At 36.9% G+C, this 12,883-nt stretch overlaps 1 protein-coding gene across 1 annotated transcript; it reads right to left on the bottom strand.

Moving 5' to 3' along the window:
- Nucleotides 1-7,805: 7,805 nt before the first annotated feature.
- On the bottom strand, nt 7,806-11,293 carry LOC116708774 (putative transmembrane protein INAFM2). Its single transcript, XM_032546788.1, has one exon. It carries the CDS (start codon nt 10,711-10,713, stop codon nt 10,150-10,152), a length of 564 nt encoding a protein of 187 aa, XP_032402679.1. The 5' UTR covers nt 10,714-11,293; the 3' UTR covers nt 7,806-10,149.
- Nucleotides 11,294-12,883: the final 1,590 nt, after the last annotated feature.

Below are 12,883 nucleotides of genomic sequence, written 5' to 3' on the forward strand. Positions count from 1 at the left end.
CTTTCTCATCCGTTTCTCCAAGAAAGATGCTGTTTGGACAACTCCCAATTTTTTGGGTAACATCGCTATCATCTTTTGGTATCTGAGCAGCAAGTCTTGGACCAACATTTACGTAATAATGATTGAATTCGTTTGCTATTTCATTCCGATCATAAATTTCAGTATTTTCTTTTAAAAAGTGTGTTGCAATACCAGATTTTATTGTATGCTTTGTAGAAACACTATGTATAACTGTCCATATTGCTTTTGTGTCACCGTTACTTTTTGTTAATAGGTCGGTATAATATTCTTTTTTATGTTTTCTTATAATCCATGTCAGTTTATTTTTATATTTCTTATATCTATCCTCTGCTTCTTTCGTTTTTAACAAAAAGGATGAATACAAATTATTCTTTTTTTTACAAGCATTTCTCAACCCTTTTGTCATCCATGGCTTGTCAACAGCATCTTTCTTAACAAAATTAGTTGTCATACAATGTCTTTTATACAGAACTCCCAAAATATTCATAAACTCATCATATGCTCTGTGTACATCATCCACATATACATTAGTCCAATTTTGTTGACACAAATCATTTTTCAATTCATCCAAATTTTTTTTTGACATATTGAACGCTTTTAACGTCTTAATGACCCTGTTGTTTTAAGTAATTGATTTTATCTGTACAGCACTTTGTTGCAGCTGTTGTTTTTAAAGTGCTTCATAAATAAAGTAGCAGTAAAAAAAAAAAAAGCCATCGAGGAACTACAGGAAACCATAAGAGACGGCTGCCTCTTAGAGTTTTGTCTTTAACAGCAAATAGTCCAATTAATTACCCACCTAGTAGGATCTTGCTAGACTCCCAGTTACTCCATAAAATCCAGAAAAAGGGATGTTTCTGTTCAATAAGTACATAAAAATGTCTAGCAAATTCAGTGGCTCCTTATTCTTGCCCACATCTGTGGATCAAAAATCCTAAATAGTAAATATTCCAGATAACACATATAATTCTATACTTTGTGAGCAATAGAGATAATTAATGAAGCGTGTTTTTATCTTGGATAAAAAAAACATCTAAAGTGTTGTGGAGAAAATTGGCTGGTAAAATAGAAAATGCAAGGCCTCAGTTTGCACAGTGATCCCTTCATACTGGATGCGATTAATTCACTTTGCTGCATTTGAAACAGGTGGGACCTCCCATAGGTGCCAGTATTTTAATTATCGCCTCCCAAGGCTATCTCCATGGCAGCCTTAAGGGTGTGTGACCTAATGTTCATAACAGCAACCTCTCTCCTTTCAGAAGTGCACACTTCTTTTTCTTTTACACAATCCTGATTATTTCTAATTTCAGGAAAACAACGGTACTCATTTGTGTGTATGTTACGTTTAATGCATTTGATGTTAAACTAGATAATAAGATTTTCACACATTACCCTACTGCATGGGGGTGTTGCTGTTATATGAAAATTATTCATGTAGGCAGTTGTAGAGGTTTGAAATGCAGTGTAGGATTATGTCAGCTTTACATAGTGTGGAAGCTTCATAATCTTGATTTCCAGGACAAAAAAAGAGTTTTTTGTTTAGTCCCTCTGCAACTATGTTAAAGCAATGTTAGTGCAGAGGTCTGCCATCGCAAGTCACAAAGAATCCTGTCTGCTCTTTGTGCTGGCATTGTGCAGCTTTAAATATTAACTGTGTTGATGAAAAAATGGCTAATAATGAGAAAAATCCCCAATAAAAACATATCTATATTCAGGGAAACATAGCATTTCAGTAATCTAATACATGAAAGCCTTTTATCAAAAGTACATAATATATTTTAGACATATATAGCATATAAATGTTGAGAAAATTAAATATAAATATCAGAATGGCCATTTTCTTTACTTTTCAAAGGAAATAAGCATTTTTAGAAGGTCCTCTTGTGGCGTTCTTTAAAAACAGGAAGTAAGTATTATATATGGATAAATGGATGAGTGGCCATTTTTTGGCAAGACAGAAAAAGGACGGAGAGAGTACTTGTGCTACAGCACTCAGAAAGCATGGATGAGTTCAGTGGAAGTAAACATCTGAAGAGCCATTAACCAACCTCTGTGTCCGAAACACTTTTTATCCAATAATTTTGGATTTAATAGAATGAGCATCAAAATTTGAGGGAAAAAGACACAACACTGTTCATGCCATGGCAGTAACAGATGTCCTGAGCAGGGAGTCAAAAGCCAGATCTTTGAGGTACCTGAGGTTGTTTGTGATTATAAAATGTATCAGTTAAAAAATCCTTTCTTTTATGGCTCTTTTACTCCTTATTTACCCTCTGTCAACATAAACCGTCTGCTGATATACGTGTATCACATTACATCAATAAAGGCTCTCTCCAAATTGTCCTCCAGCATGTTTAGCCATGACAAATCATGATAATTAGTTTCAGATGTGATTCCTGTGTCAGAGCTTAACAAGGGAAAGAGTGTCTGTAGCTACAGCTTGACAATATGTCAGTATTTTAATTTCCCTTCCATCCAGACTCTGTTCCACATAAGCTCACAGTGACTTTTTAGGACCAAAGAGAATGTTTTTATGTGTAAGATATCTACAGACTGGTTTATAGAGTTTGAGTGGCATATCAGATTATGTGCTTCAAGTAACATTTTTTGACAAATTCATTACACCAAAACGGTTAGACTTCAATTTGTAAATTACAGATTGATCATCTCAAATTACTAGACTTGCATAACCCTTACATGGCTAGCTAATGTCAAATAGGTTATTGTGGTGACAGAGTTGCTGGGAGAAACATGTATGCCTGTGCACATTGAACTACAATTGCTGGACAGAACAGCAGCTTTTATAACATAAAATAATAATAAAAAAATCTCCATTAGATTAAACATCAAATAAATCTTCATAACATGAATTCAAATTGGAATAGAAGCGTGTGCTACTGCTTCTTTTTAACTTAGGTTGCCACTATAATCTACTGTAGTCTATGTTTAGCTTTTCAAACAAACCACTGGTACTCTTCTCCAACTTTCTTTCCTGTGCTCTCATTTCTTCTTTAATGCTCATTCACTTTTTTCTTCATTTTGGCTACAGAAATAGATAAAACTATTGTGAGTTACAGGCCTGAGCACAACTATAAAGGAAAAACTGCAACGCTGATAAAAGAAACTGCTCTTCAATTTATGAGCATTTATCTGTGGCACTGTTTCTTCTCACTTTCACAAAATCATTACTTTTCTATATAAAAAAGCCTTTTAAATAATAAAGTTGGCTCAATAAGCAGTATTTTATGGAGCATGTTTATGTTAAAGTAAAAATTCTACTGGTTCTAACTTTTTAGTTTGCTGTGCAGATGCAATGTGTTTCTGTTTGTCAGTCTTTAGAGACAGGAAAGAGACGACACTTTGCAGTGAAATACAAAGGGCGGATTTGGCTTCTTGTTTGGGTGTGTGATGTATTTTAACAGCCAGATATTTAGAACAATGAGGTAAGAGCTGATGTCTGTTATTAGAGCTGATAAATGAAGGTTAAGTGGAAGCGAGTTCTGGCCTGGGTTTGCACTGTGACCCTGACAGAACCTGACATTGGTGCGTGAGTCATCCATCCCCACCATGTTTGGCTTCAAGATCTAACAACCACGCCTCTACAGACGCTCTGCTCAGGATGACTGTGCCTTCTCTGCCTCCTTTTCCTGCTTTTCTCTTCCTCTTCTAGAAACAGGAAGACTGAGAAAATGTCCCTGCACTTCCAACCTGATCTGCGGTCAGCTAGCTTCAGTACCATTAATCCGATAAAAGAACTGTCTTTTTATTTATAATTTATTTTATTCTCTTAGATGTATTTTTATTTTAAATGTACAGAAACATTTGAGGCATTGAAATTGAGGACTGAATACTGTTGCATTTCATCAAGTTTTAAAGTTGCTATTTGGACCCCTTAGTAGAATCAACTTAATTTAGACAATAGTTTGTAACCAATAGAAACACATGTCTTTATATAAAGAGGTTGTGTTTTTGTATTTTGTTCTCAATCATAAATTAGTGAAGGTAAAATCTTCCGTGAGAGATATAAGCTTCCGAATCCAGATGTCTCCAGTGACATCACATAAGACAATAGATCAACTGTACATCTGTATTCTTTTACTCTCTATTTGCATTATTGTTAAAACAAATTCATCCTTCAGATTTTCTGTAATACCAGCCGGTAATATGATGGTAAGGGTAACACAAATACAAAGCAAAAATGAACAGTTTCTTCCTTAATGCACTCTTTATTAAAAATTCTTCATTCTGAAATGTTGCAGTAGTAATCCAACCTTCATTTCCCAGCTGTGTTTTGATTGTTAGTCCACATTTATTAGTTAAAGATACACCACTTGATTGTTCCTTTATTTTACCCTTCTACTATGTATGACTCACACAGATTTTTACTTCATAAGGAAAAATTATTATAAAATAAAATATATAAAATAAAAATTATAAAATTATTATATCTTTTAGTTGCAATTAGTAGTAGTTTTCCTGCATCCTGAATACATGTCTCCTGTATTATGACACATGCTTTCTAGGTTGGTGTCTTGCACAAACCAACCTAAACTGAAAGTCCTTTAACTCAACCATTTTATACTGTGAATAAGACATTGTGTTTTGCAACTTTTCATGTTATTTTGTCCCCATTCCATGTTCCTAGCAATGACAGCATTATGTGGAAAAGTATAAGCTTAAAAATTTTAAATGAATCAATGTCTCTAAAAAGATCTGTCAGATGTGTTATCATTATTCAGCTCAATATCAAGAAGCTTTTAGCTAATGTGTTGAATGCACAAGGAATCATATATTCTGTCAGTTCTAGGTTTTTAATGAAAAGCTGTTGGAAGCTGCAAAATACTTCAGATTAGAGTCAAAGTCAACCTTCCAGCAGGACAAGAGCCCAAATTATACAGCCAGAAATTAAATGATCTACATCACAGCATATTCAAAAGTCAGAATGGCCCAGTCAAAGTCCATACCTAATTCCAATTGAGTATCGGTGAGAAGGCGTGAACATTTAAAACTCTCCATCCATTCTGTAAAAGTTTAAGTCATTTTGCAAATGTCAATTTTTTACAATTATACCTGCTCCACAATCATGGACTACTTTATGTGACCTATCACATAAAGTCCCAATTAAATGCATTGCAGTTTGTTGTTTTACTGTGACAAAAAGTGAACACTTTTGCAAGACACTGCATGACAATAAATAAATGCTTCTTCTAAGAGTTGATTGCGTGAATAGTTGTGACCCATTTTCTTCCTTTAGCTACTCAAACAAATCTCATATTCGACTCTTTTGAAAAATATGACTGAGTTAACATCATATAATTGAATCATCTGCTTGGTTGAATAGGTTTGAGAGGCATGAGGTCATACGCTGTGCGTTCTGACTCAGATGCAGCTCCCAGCAATAACCGTAAGCACAGATAAACTCCTCCATCAAAAGAAGCCATAGGACCCATTGGCTATGCATATTTTAGGACCAAACACGTAAAGAGACACCAGTCAGTCGCTCTTGTAATTATTTCCTGCTGCCTCCTCTGATGAATGAACCTCCTGTTTAGCACACAACCTTGGCTTTGATTCTGCAAATCTGTCACGCTGACACAACAAGGCCTGTCCTCACTGTTTACATCAAAGTGAGGTGGTGGCTGCTCAGCGGAAATCAAATGATTTAATTTGGATCGCTGTTGTGAATAATGGCTGTCACTGACACCACAGAAGTCGAACCTCTCATCCAAGCAATTCCCTCTTTAAGACAGAGCGGAGTCAAAATAGCAGCAAGCAACATTGTGTAATGTGCCTCTCTGCTCTGTACTGAGCAACAACAAGAGAACTCAAATCGATACACCTCCCTCACACTCTGCTGAAAGAGAAGAGCAGGTGTTATTTCCACTTTGTAGCTCGTCACATGTGTTTTTTTATGAAGTAGAATTGTGGCACAGTCTGTGAGATGAAAACATGTGAACCCTACTGATCATACAGCTATGTAAACAGTGCAAAAGAGTCTCCTTAAATTTGATTAAACACTTAATATCACAAGGCTGGCTGTAAGCTGAGGTCCCTGTGCTGGCGTTGCTCTTACTTCTGTTGTACCTACGCCTTCACAAGAAACAACACTCATTGTTATACACTCTGAACTGAGTCACTGTTCATTTAAATTCCTCTAGCCATGTTTTAAAGAATATGGAAGATGTGAAATTAAATAAAACTTATTTGGATCTACTTTAACTTTATTTTTTCAGACTAATTGTTGTCAAACTTTTATGCAAAACTACCACCATACTCTTAAGAGACTCCTCAAACATTAGTTTAAATTGATGTTAAATTGCACAAGAAAATCAACACATCATTACCCATTTGCATGTTTGTAGTAAAAAAAAAAAAAAATCTGAGCTCCTGACTGAAAAAGATACAGAAAAAATTTAGGAAGGCCTTTATATTAGAAAAGTTGACGTTTCACATCAACACTGACTTTCAGATCCAGTATGGCTGCCATGCATTTAAATTGCTGTGACGGCTCCAGAAATACACTTTATTTATTTTTTAGGGTTTCTGTCTCATCAACTCTTCCCACAAATTAAAACATGTGGCATCCAAAAAGGAAAACTTAATCTACAGTAAATAAAGATACACTGCTTTATTTATTTATCAACCTAACCTGGTAAAAATCAGCCCCTGGTCCTTCGCTATTTGCTTCATACAGACAATCTGGGCTCTCTGCTGTGGCGAAATGATTGCTTCTTTTAGATGTGGACTGTGTTGAGATTTTAAATTTTACCTGCTTGCTACCGTTTGCCCGTGACGTTTGTAATGCACCAGTTAGATGCTAAGAAGCTTACATGAAATCACCTGTGCTGTAAAAAAACATGCTCCAATGCTAAGCGAGAAGTGCCGAGCTGAACGAGGCGGCTATCGATGTTAATATAATATTTGGAAGTGTGACCAACACTGACTGAATGGCGTAGTTCACTTCCTCCACTGCCGTTGCTAAAGATTTACGCAGACTAAAATTCAAAAACAGCACAGAAAATCAACATCATTATTCACAACTTCTCCTTCCGTTCGCTGGTTGTTCCAGTTAAAAATCAATCCAAGTCAATTGGAGGGAGCCCAGACTATGCTGTAAGAAAGAAATTTTTTTTTTTGAGCGGAATTACACAGGAAGACAATGGCCAGGCTAATTTCAATCATTAACCTCTGGTACTTGTGAGCAGGCAAGGGTGGGCATCCCGAAGTTATATTTGTGAAGTAGGGCTAAGGAGCAGAAAATGGTTTTGTTACCCTTAAAGAGGAAAACTTTTCAGTCACACTTATAAATGTAGGGTAGAAGCTGCAAATCCTTAGACAAACATTCAGCATATTTTAATGGCGCAATAATACTGCCATTGCAATGTTAAGTAAAGTTTTCTGACATATCTTTGATATGATATATTATTATTCATACCTCTTTTTTCTCAACAAGCAGAGAAAGATTACTGTACTGTATGGCTTTGACATACACAGTTATATTTGCAGTCAGATTATGCCTTAGATTTTCTTTTTGACAGTTGCCCCAACATCAGCAAACTTAGACTAAGTATCAAAGGTCTCAGGATTTTCCCAGTACTCTCCTAACTAGTCTGATCATGCAGTGCAAAAAACCCATAAATCCGACTGCTTTTCAGACACAGTCAGGTTGGATTTGACATTATTTTCTCATCTACAATTTGAGAAGAAAATGAAGCGCAGCATGACAGCCAAAGGCACCTCTTCCCAGTTCACTTTCCTCTGTTTCTACAACAGAGTCCTCAAAATACTGTCCTAGCTTCCATGTTTTATTTTAATATATATTTATTTGTATACATGTATTCAAAAGGGATAACGTACATCAATAAACATGTAAACTTAAATGCAAATGTACCAAAAGGCTAGTTTTCATCGGTATTCCCAGTAGGTGATCTAAATAGGCGTCCAGATCAATGTGCTTGAACATCTCATCTCTTTAGCAATTTGGGCTTATTAGCTCTACATTACAGCTCATTTACATTACATTTACCTTGTAAATATTTGATACCATATGTTCCTCTGAGTACTACTACAGACACAAGTACCACCAGTAGTACCTGTGCCACAGTTCGAGAAACATGCTCTAAATAAACAAATATATCATCGGCGTACAGAATAATAACAGATAATTGATAGAAAACCATTGAAATTAATCATTTCCCACAGATGTTTATTTGTATGGTGGGATATAGTTATGCCTATTGTATATACTGTTACTTTCAATAAAAATCTGCTCTATTTCCACTAAATGTTCAAGGCCAAAATATGTATGCCTGTCTTATATGTACAGAACCAAATACACATAACATTTACATAGTTATATGCACATACTGTACCTGAGCATAACTTAATAATGCAGGCTCTTCTAATGGGATAGAATCCAGAGTATGATCAATCAAAGAAAGCACAGTTTATAAGCTATATGTAAAAAAATTAAGTACCCAGCCAAGATGTGTATAATGGCTCCATATAAATTTTGTTCAGCGTGGCTGGATACTAATTTGGTTTAGCCCAACCAAATTATGCAGTACCCATATGCTTCCCAATTTTTCCCTAATTTTACAATTCATAGACATAGGCTGGTTACTGGTATGTAGGTATGAAACTTAAAATAGTTATGGTTTGAAAAGCACAAAAATTGATAGCATTAATATATTTAAATTATTTTTTATGACATCTGAAATTGTTTCCAGAATGACCAGTGTGATCTCTGGCTGTATACAGTGAAAAAAGAAAATGTGATCCAACTTTTAAAAAAATAATAATATGTTACAAGTAGTCAAATTAGACTTATCCAAGTAAACATAAGTTTATTAAGATGTCATGTTAAACAAATGTAAATAAAGTAAGTTTGACAAACCTAATTTGATTACATGTAACAGATTACAACATTTTTTTAAAGTTTTGCTGTGCACTGCTGATTCAGCTGGCTCAAAGATGGCTGCTACACTTCTCCCACAGTTACAAGAAAGACAAATTTAACTGTTCAGAATATTTCCAGACACAAAAGACATGGCTGGTCATGGTGTGGAAACTAAACTAAAGGTGCACCACTTGTCATTGTTTTAAAATGACACCTAACATCCTATGACCTGAATGTCTGTAAAGCACCTGAGTGCAGGCAGGCTACTTGAGCAGCGGTAGCTTGACTAATTAACCAGCTAATACCAGCTTGTTATTTTACAATATAAATTTAAGAACATCAAAAAGCATATATTCAAACAAGCTCTTGAAATGTACAACTGAAATGAACAAGCGTTCAATATTTGTGCCTATGCATATGTATTAAATTTAAAGTAATAAATTAAATTCAGGGTGCACATAGACAGAATTTAGACATGAGTGAAATTGTTTGTGCTGATTTGCTCATATGCATTTTGCTTGACTTTTTTTTATACTAGGCATGGTCTAAACTTAGACTAAGAATTAAAAATTGGTAGAAAGAAACACCAGGGAGGAAAAACAAAGAATTTCATCACTGCAATACTGAATTGTTCAACTGGACCAATGTAAATGTAAATACAGTAAAACGGCAGTATTCATATACCAGAATTTAACACCAGCCTATGTCTATGGTGAAATCTTCAGACAATCCCATTTGTGGCCCCTTTTGTAACGCAAATGGGCCCCACAAGTAAATGCTGGCCGTGTAATATGGATTTAATTTGATAAATTACAGCTCAGTATAACAGAGTGTCCTACAAAACCAAAAACATAATTCTGGCCATCGTTCTATATAATTTGGAAACATTTTTACCAGTTTTGTCCACACTTTCGGGTAGGTAAGCGGCTTCAAAAGTGGATTTAAGGCATAGAGATGTCTTAATAAAAAGGAAAGCATAGTACAGGGGAAAGTGATCTTTGAGGAAAATAGCGGTCCTCTGTTCTGAGGCATGAAATCAAGGTTACGAGTTAGTATGTGCAGTTCGGCACCCATACGGGGGCTCTGCAAAGTGTGCTCTCCAGCAAGAAGACCTTTGTGTTAATCCGACCTGCGGCTTTGAGAATGTAAAACTTTACGTTTTTAAATAAGAGAGGGTACAGTGGTGGGTTATAATGGGCGGCCCGATCAGTCTCCTCTCAGCTCCGGCTTTAAGTCGGAGGGACAGTGGCTCCGTCCGCGGCCGCCTGCTCGGGGCCGCTGTTTTCGGTCACCGCGTCGCTCTCCTCCTCCGGGGTGAGAGGGACGCTCGTGTGCGTGTCACCGTGGGAAGATGCGTTCAGTTTTTCCGCGTGCGCACTTTCTGCTCCCGCTGCGCCGCGCATGTAGACGAACCCCCTTTCCGCATAATTGCGCGGGGTCGTGGCCAGCCCGGTTTGGTTCACAGCCACATCAGTCACCACCACTGTCTGTGTAGAGTTCCACTCTGAGACGCTGCTGTTTGGAGAAACTGCTGAGATGTTCGCGGTGGGGGAGACCCCTTCAGGCACCACAGGCTTCCCAGATGAGGAAGATGCGCTGGTTGGTTTCCAGATCAGACTGTAGTAAATAGCCAGGATAATGGCTGCTAAGGACACCGACAACACATATGCAAAAACAGTGGCAAGTCTCACCCACTTCTTGTTAGTCTTAGCAGCCATTTTAGCCTTTTTGTCCCCCGTGTAAGTGGCAGGTTTGCCTCTCTCCATGTTGGGCATGAAGTCCCGCTCTCTCATGTTGCCCCTGTTTTTCCCTCGATGCTCCACTACCCCCTCCGTCTTGAAGGTTTTCTCCTGATCCCCTAGTCCAAGGAAAAGAGGAACCAGCGGGCCGAGGAGCAGGATTCTGCGCTGCAGGAATATTTGGATTGTAGATGAATAGATTTCCCCTTTAATTTGTTTGATCTCGCTTCATTTTAGGTACCCGGTGCAGCGTTGCGTTTCATAACGCACATCAAGCATCCACGGGGTGACTGCGCGTTTCAGCATCTGAAAAATAGATACTCCAAGGGAACATCTGGCCGCATGGGCCCACTGCAAATCCACAGGATGCGAACTGATGTCATGCATTAAAAACGATGAAGTCCTTCCAGTCCACACTCAGAGATATGCCTGTCTTATCCAGCAAATGAAGAAGCTGGCTCAGCTAAAAATACAGGCGAGGGGGCGGGCGGTGTCTCTTAAAGAAGTAGCAGCTGTGCGGCACCCCCAAGAGGAAGAGGGGAAAAAAACCCCATCATCTATCATCACCTTTACATCAGGGCGATGCATGGAGACCAGGATGTTGCGGAGGAGCTGAGCGGTCTTTCAAGAGTTTTAGATGCGCGCACCCAAGTGGATAGGATGCCTACATTTGTCAAAATAAATAAATAAAAAATGACCGATTTATTAATTTTAGTGAAGGAGTTATGTAATAGGTCTAAATGTTACACTACAGCCAGAGGGCCCGTGTGTCACACAGTTATTAATTTTCACCTCACATGAATATCTCCGTCTTTTTTTCCTCACTGCTTAAATATTTAAAGATTTATATCTTCTGAACTATTTTCAAAAGATTGGTTTTTTTTCGACCACGAACTTTATTGTAATTTGTAGGGGTTCAATGTGTGAGACCGCACTGGCCCAAAGTTGGGGTCTTAAGCAGAATTTGATTTCAGGTCCCTCCTTCAGTGTTTATAAAGATATTTGGTGGAATCTGGGAAAGGGAGGCCAGGTTTAATGGACCCCCTTTATCTAGAATGATAAATCTCAGAATGATAGATAAATTGCTCAGATCTATTTATAAACAAAGCAAAGTGAAACACACAAAAAAAATACTAAATAGCATCAGACAGTATGTTTGTCATTACATATATCATACAAAGATTATTATTTGCAGTTTTACAAAGTAAACTTATCAATTCATTGAAATCTCGACTGTATTTTTTTTAACAATAAATAATTATCTTTATTAATAATACATAAACAAATATAAAATATTAGATCTCTGGTTTGTGTTAAAAAGTAAACATTTATGGTAGACCTTCATAGTTTACACTGACTTAGTTTGCTATTGCCTTGGTTTGGCTGTAGTGTCAGATAAAGTAGTGCATCTTTGTGAAACAAATTAAATTACCACAGTCATATTGGTCCCTAGCTTTATTCCTGATGTATAACCTGGTTATACATCAGGTTTCATATAACTTATATACTTTGGTGAACGTCTTTCCCTTTTGCAACAGTTTACCAGCAAAAAATATCTTGTTCTTAAGTGCATCCTTTCACAAGATAGAAAAAGTGATTTCTCTGCGTTTCAGCTGTGCAATTACCCACATGAGCCAACATTCAGGTTAAAGTGACAACACATTGGAAGAGGTGATAGTTTTCACTACGTTGTTTCATTAGCGGTATCAGGAGGGACGAGGGAGCATCTTCATTTGGTCTTGTTAGGATAAACTGACCCTGTGGTGGTTCCTTAAATATCCCTTCTGTAGTCCCTGTTCTGATGCACTGTTTGTACTAGCTATTGCACAGCCAGGAGCTTCATTTGAATGGTATCCAAATACCCGGGGATCCTTTATTAAAACAGAAACCAGCACCCAACCTGCAGTAGTAAATCAGGGAAATGATTCTAAATGGTTGTTGAGGAATAATTTGACAAAAAAAAAAAAATCAAATCTGATGAATGTTATTAAAATGAAGTTTGAAGCAAAACAATCAAAGTAGGTGAAGAGTTAAAAAGAATAATGTCACCAATGCAAATCTTCAAATGATATAGGCTAAATAAAGAAACTTGAAGAAAACATGTTTTTCCTGTGGAAAAGTGTCTCTTAGGATTATTTATGTAGGGGTCAGTTCACTCAAACTACATGAAAACCATCTTTCCACTTGGCTGCTGTCACAAAATTTGTTTAGAGTTTCACTGAAC

This window comes from Xiphophorus hellerii, chromosome 19, assembly GCF_003331165.1.
Source record: "Xiphophorus hellerii strain 12219 chromosome 19, Xiphophorus_hellerii-4.1, whole genome shotgun sequence".
Taxonomy (NCBI): domain Eukaryota; kingdom Metazoa; phylum Chordata; class Actinopteri; order Cyprinodontiformes; family Poeciliidae; genus Xiphophorus; species Xiphophorus hellerii.

What these genes read in the sequence shown, in the direction of transcription:
- LOC116708774 (XM_032546788.1), bottom strand. Translation starts at nt 10,713, where the DNA reads ATGAGAGAGCGGGACTTCATGCCCAACATGGAGAGAGGCAAACCTGCC.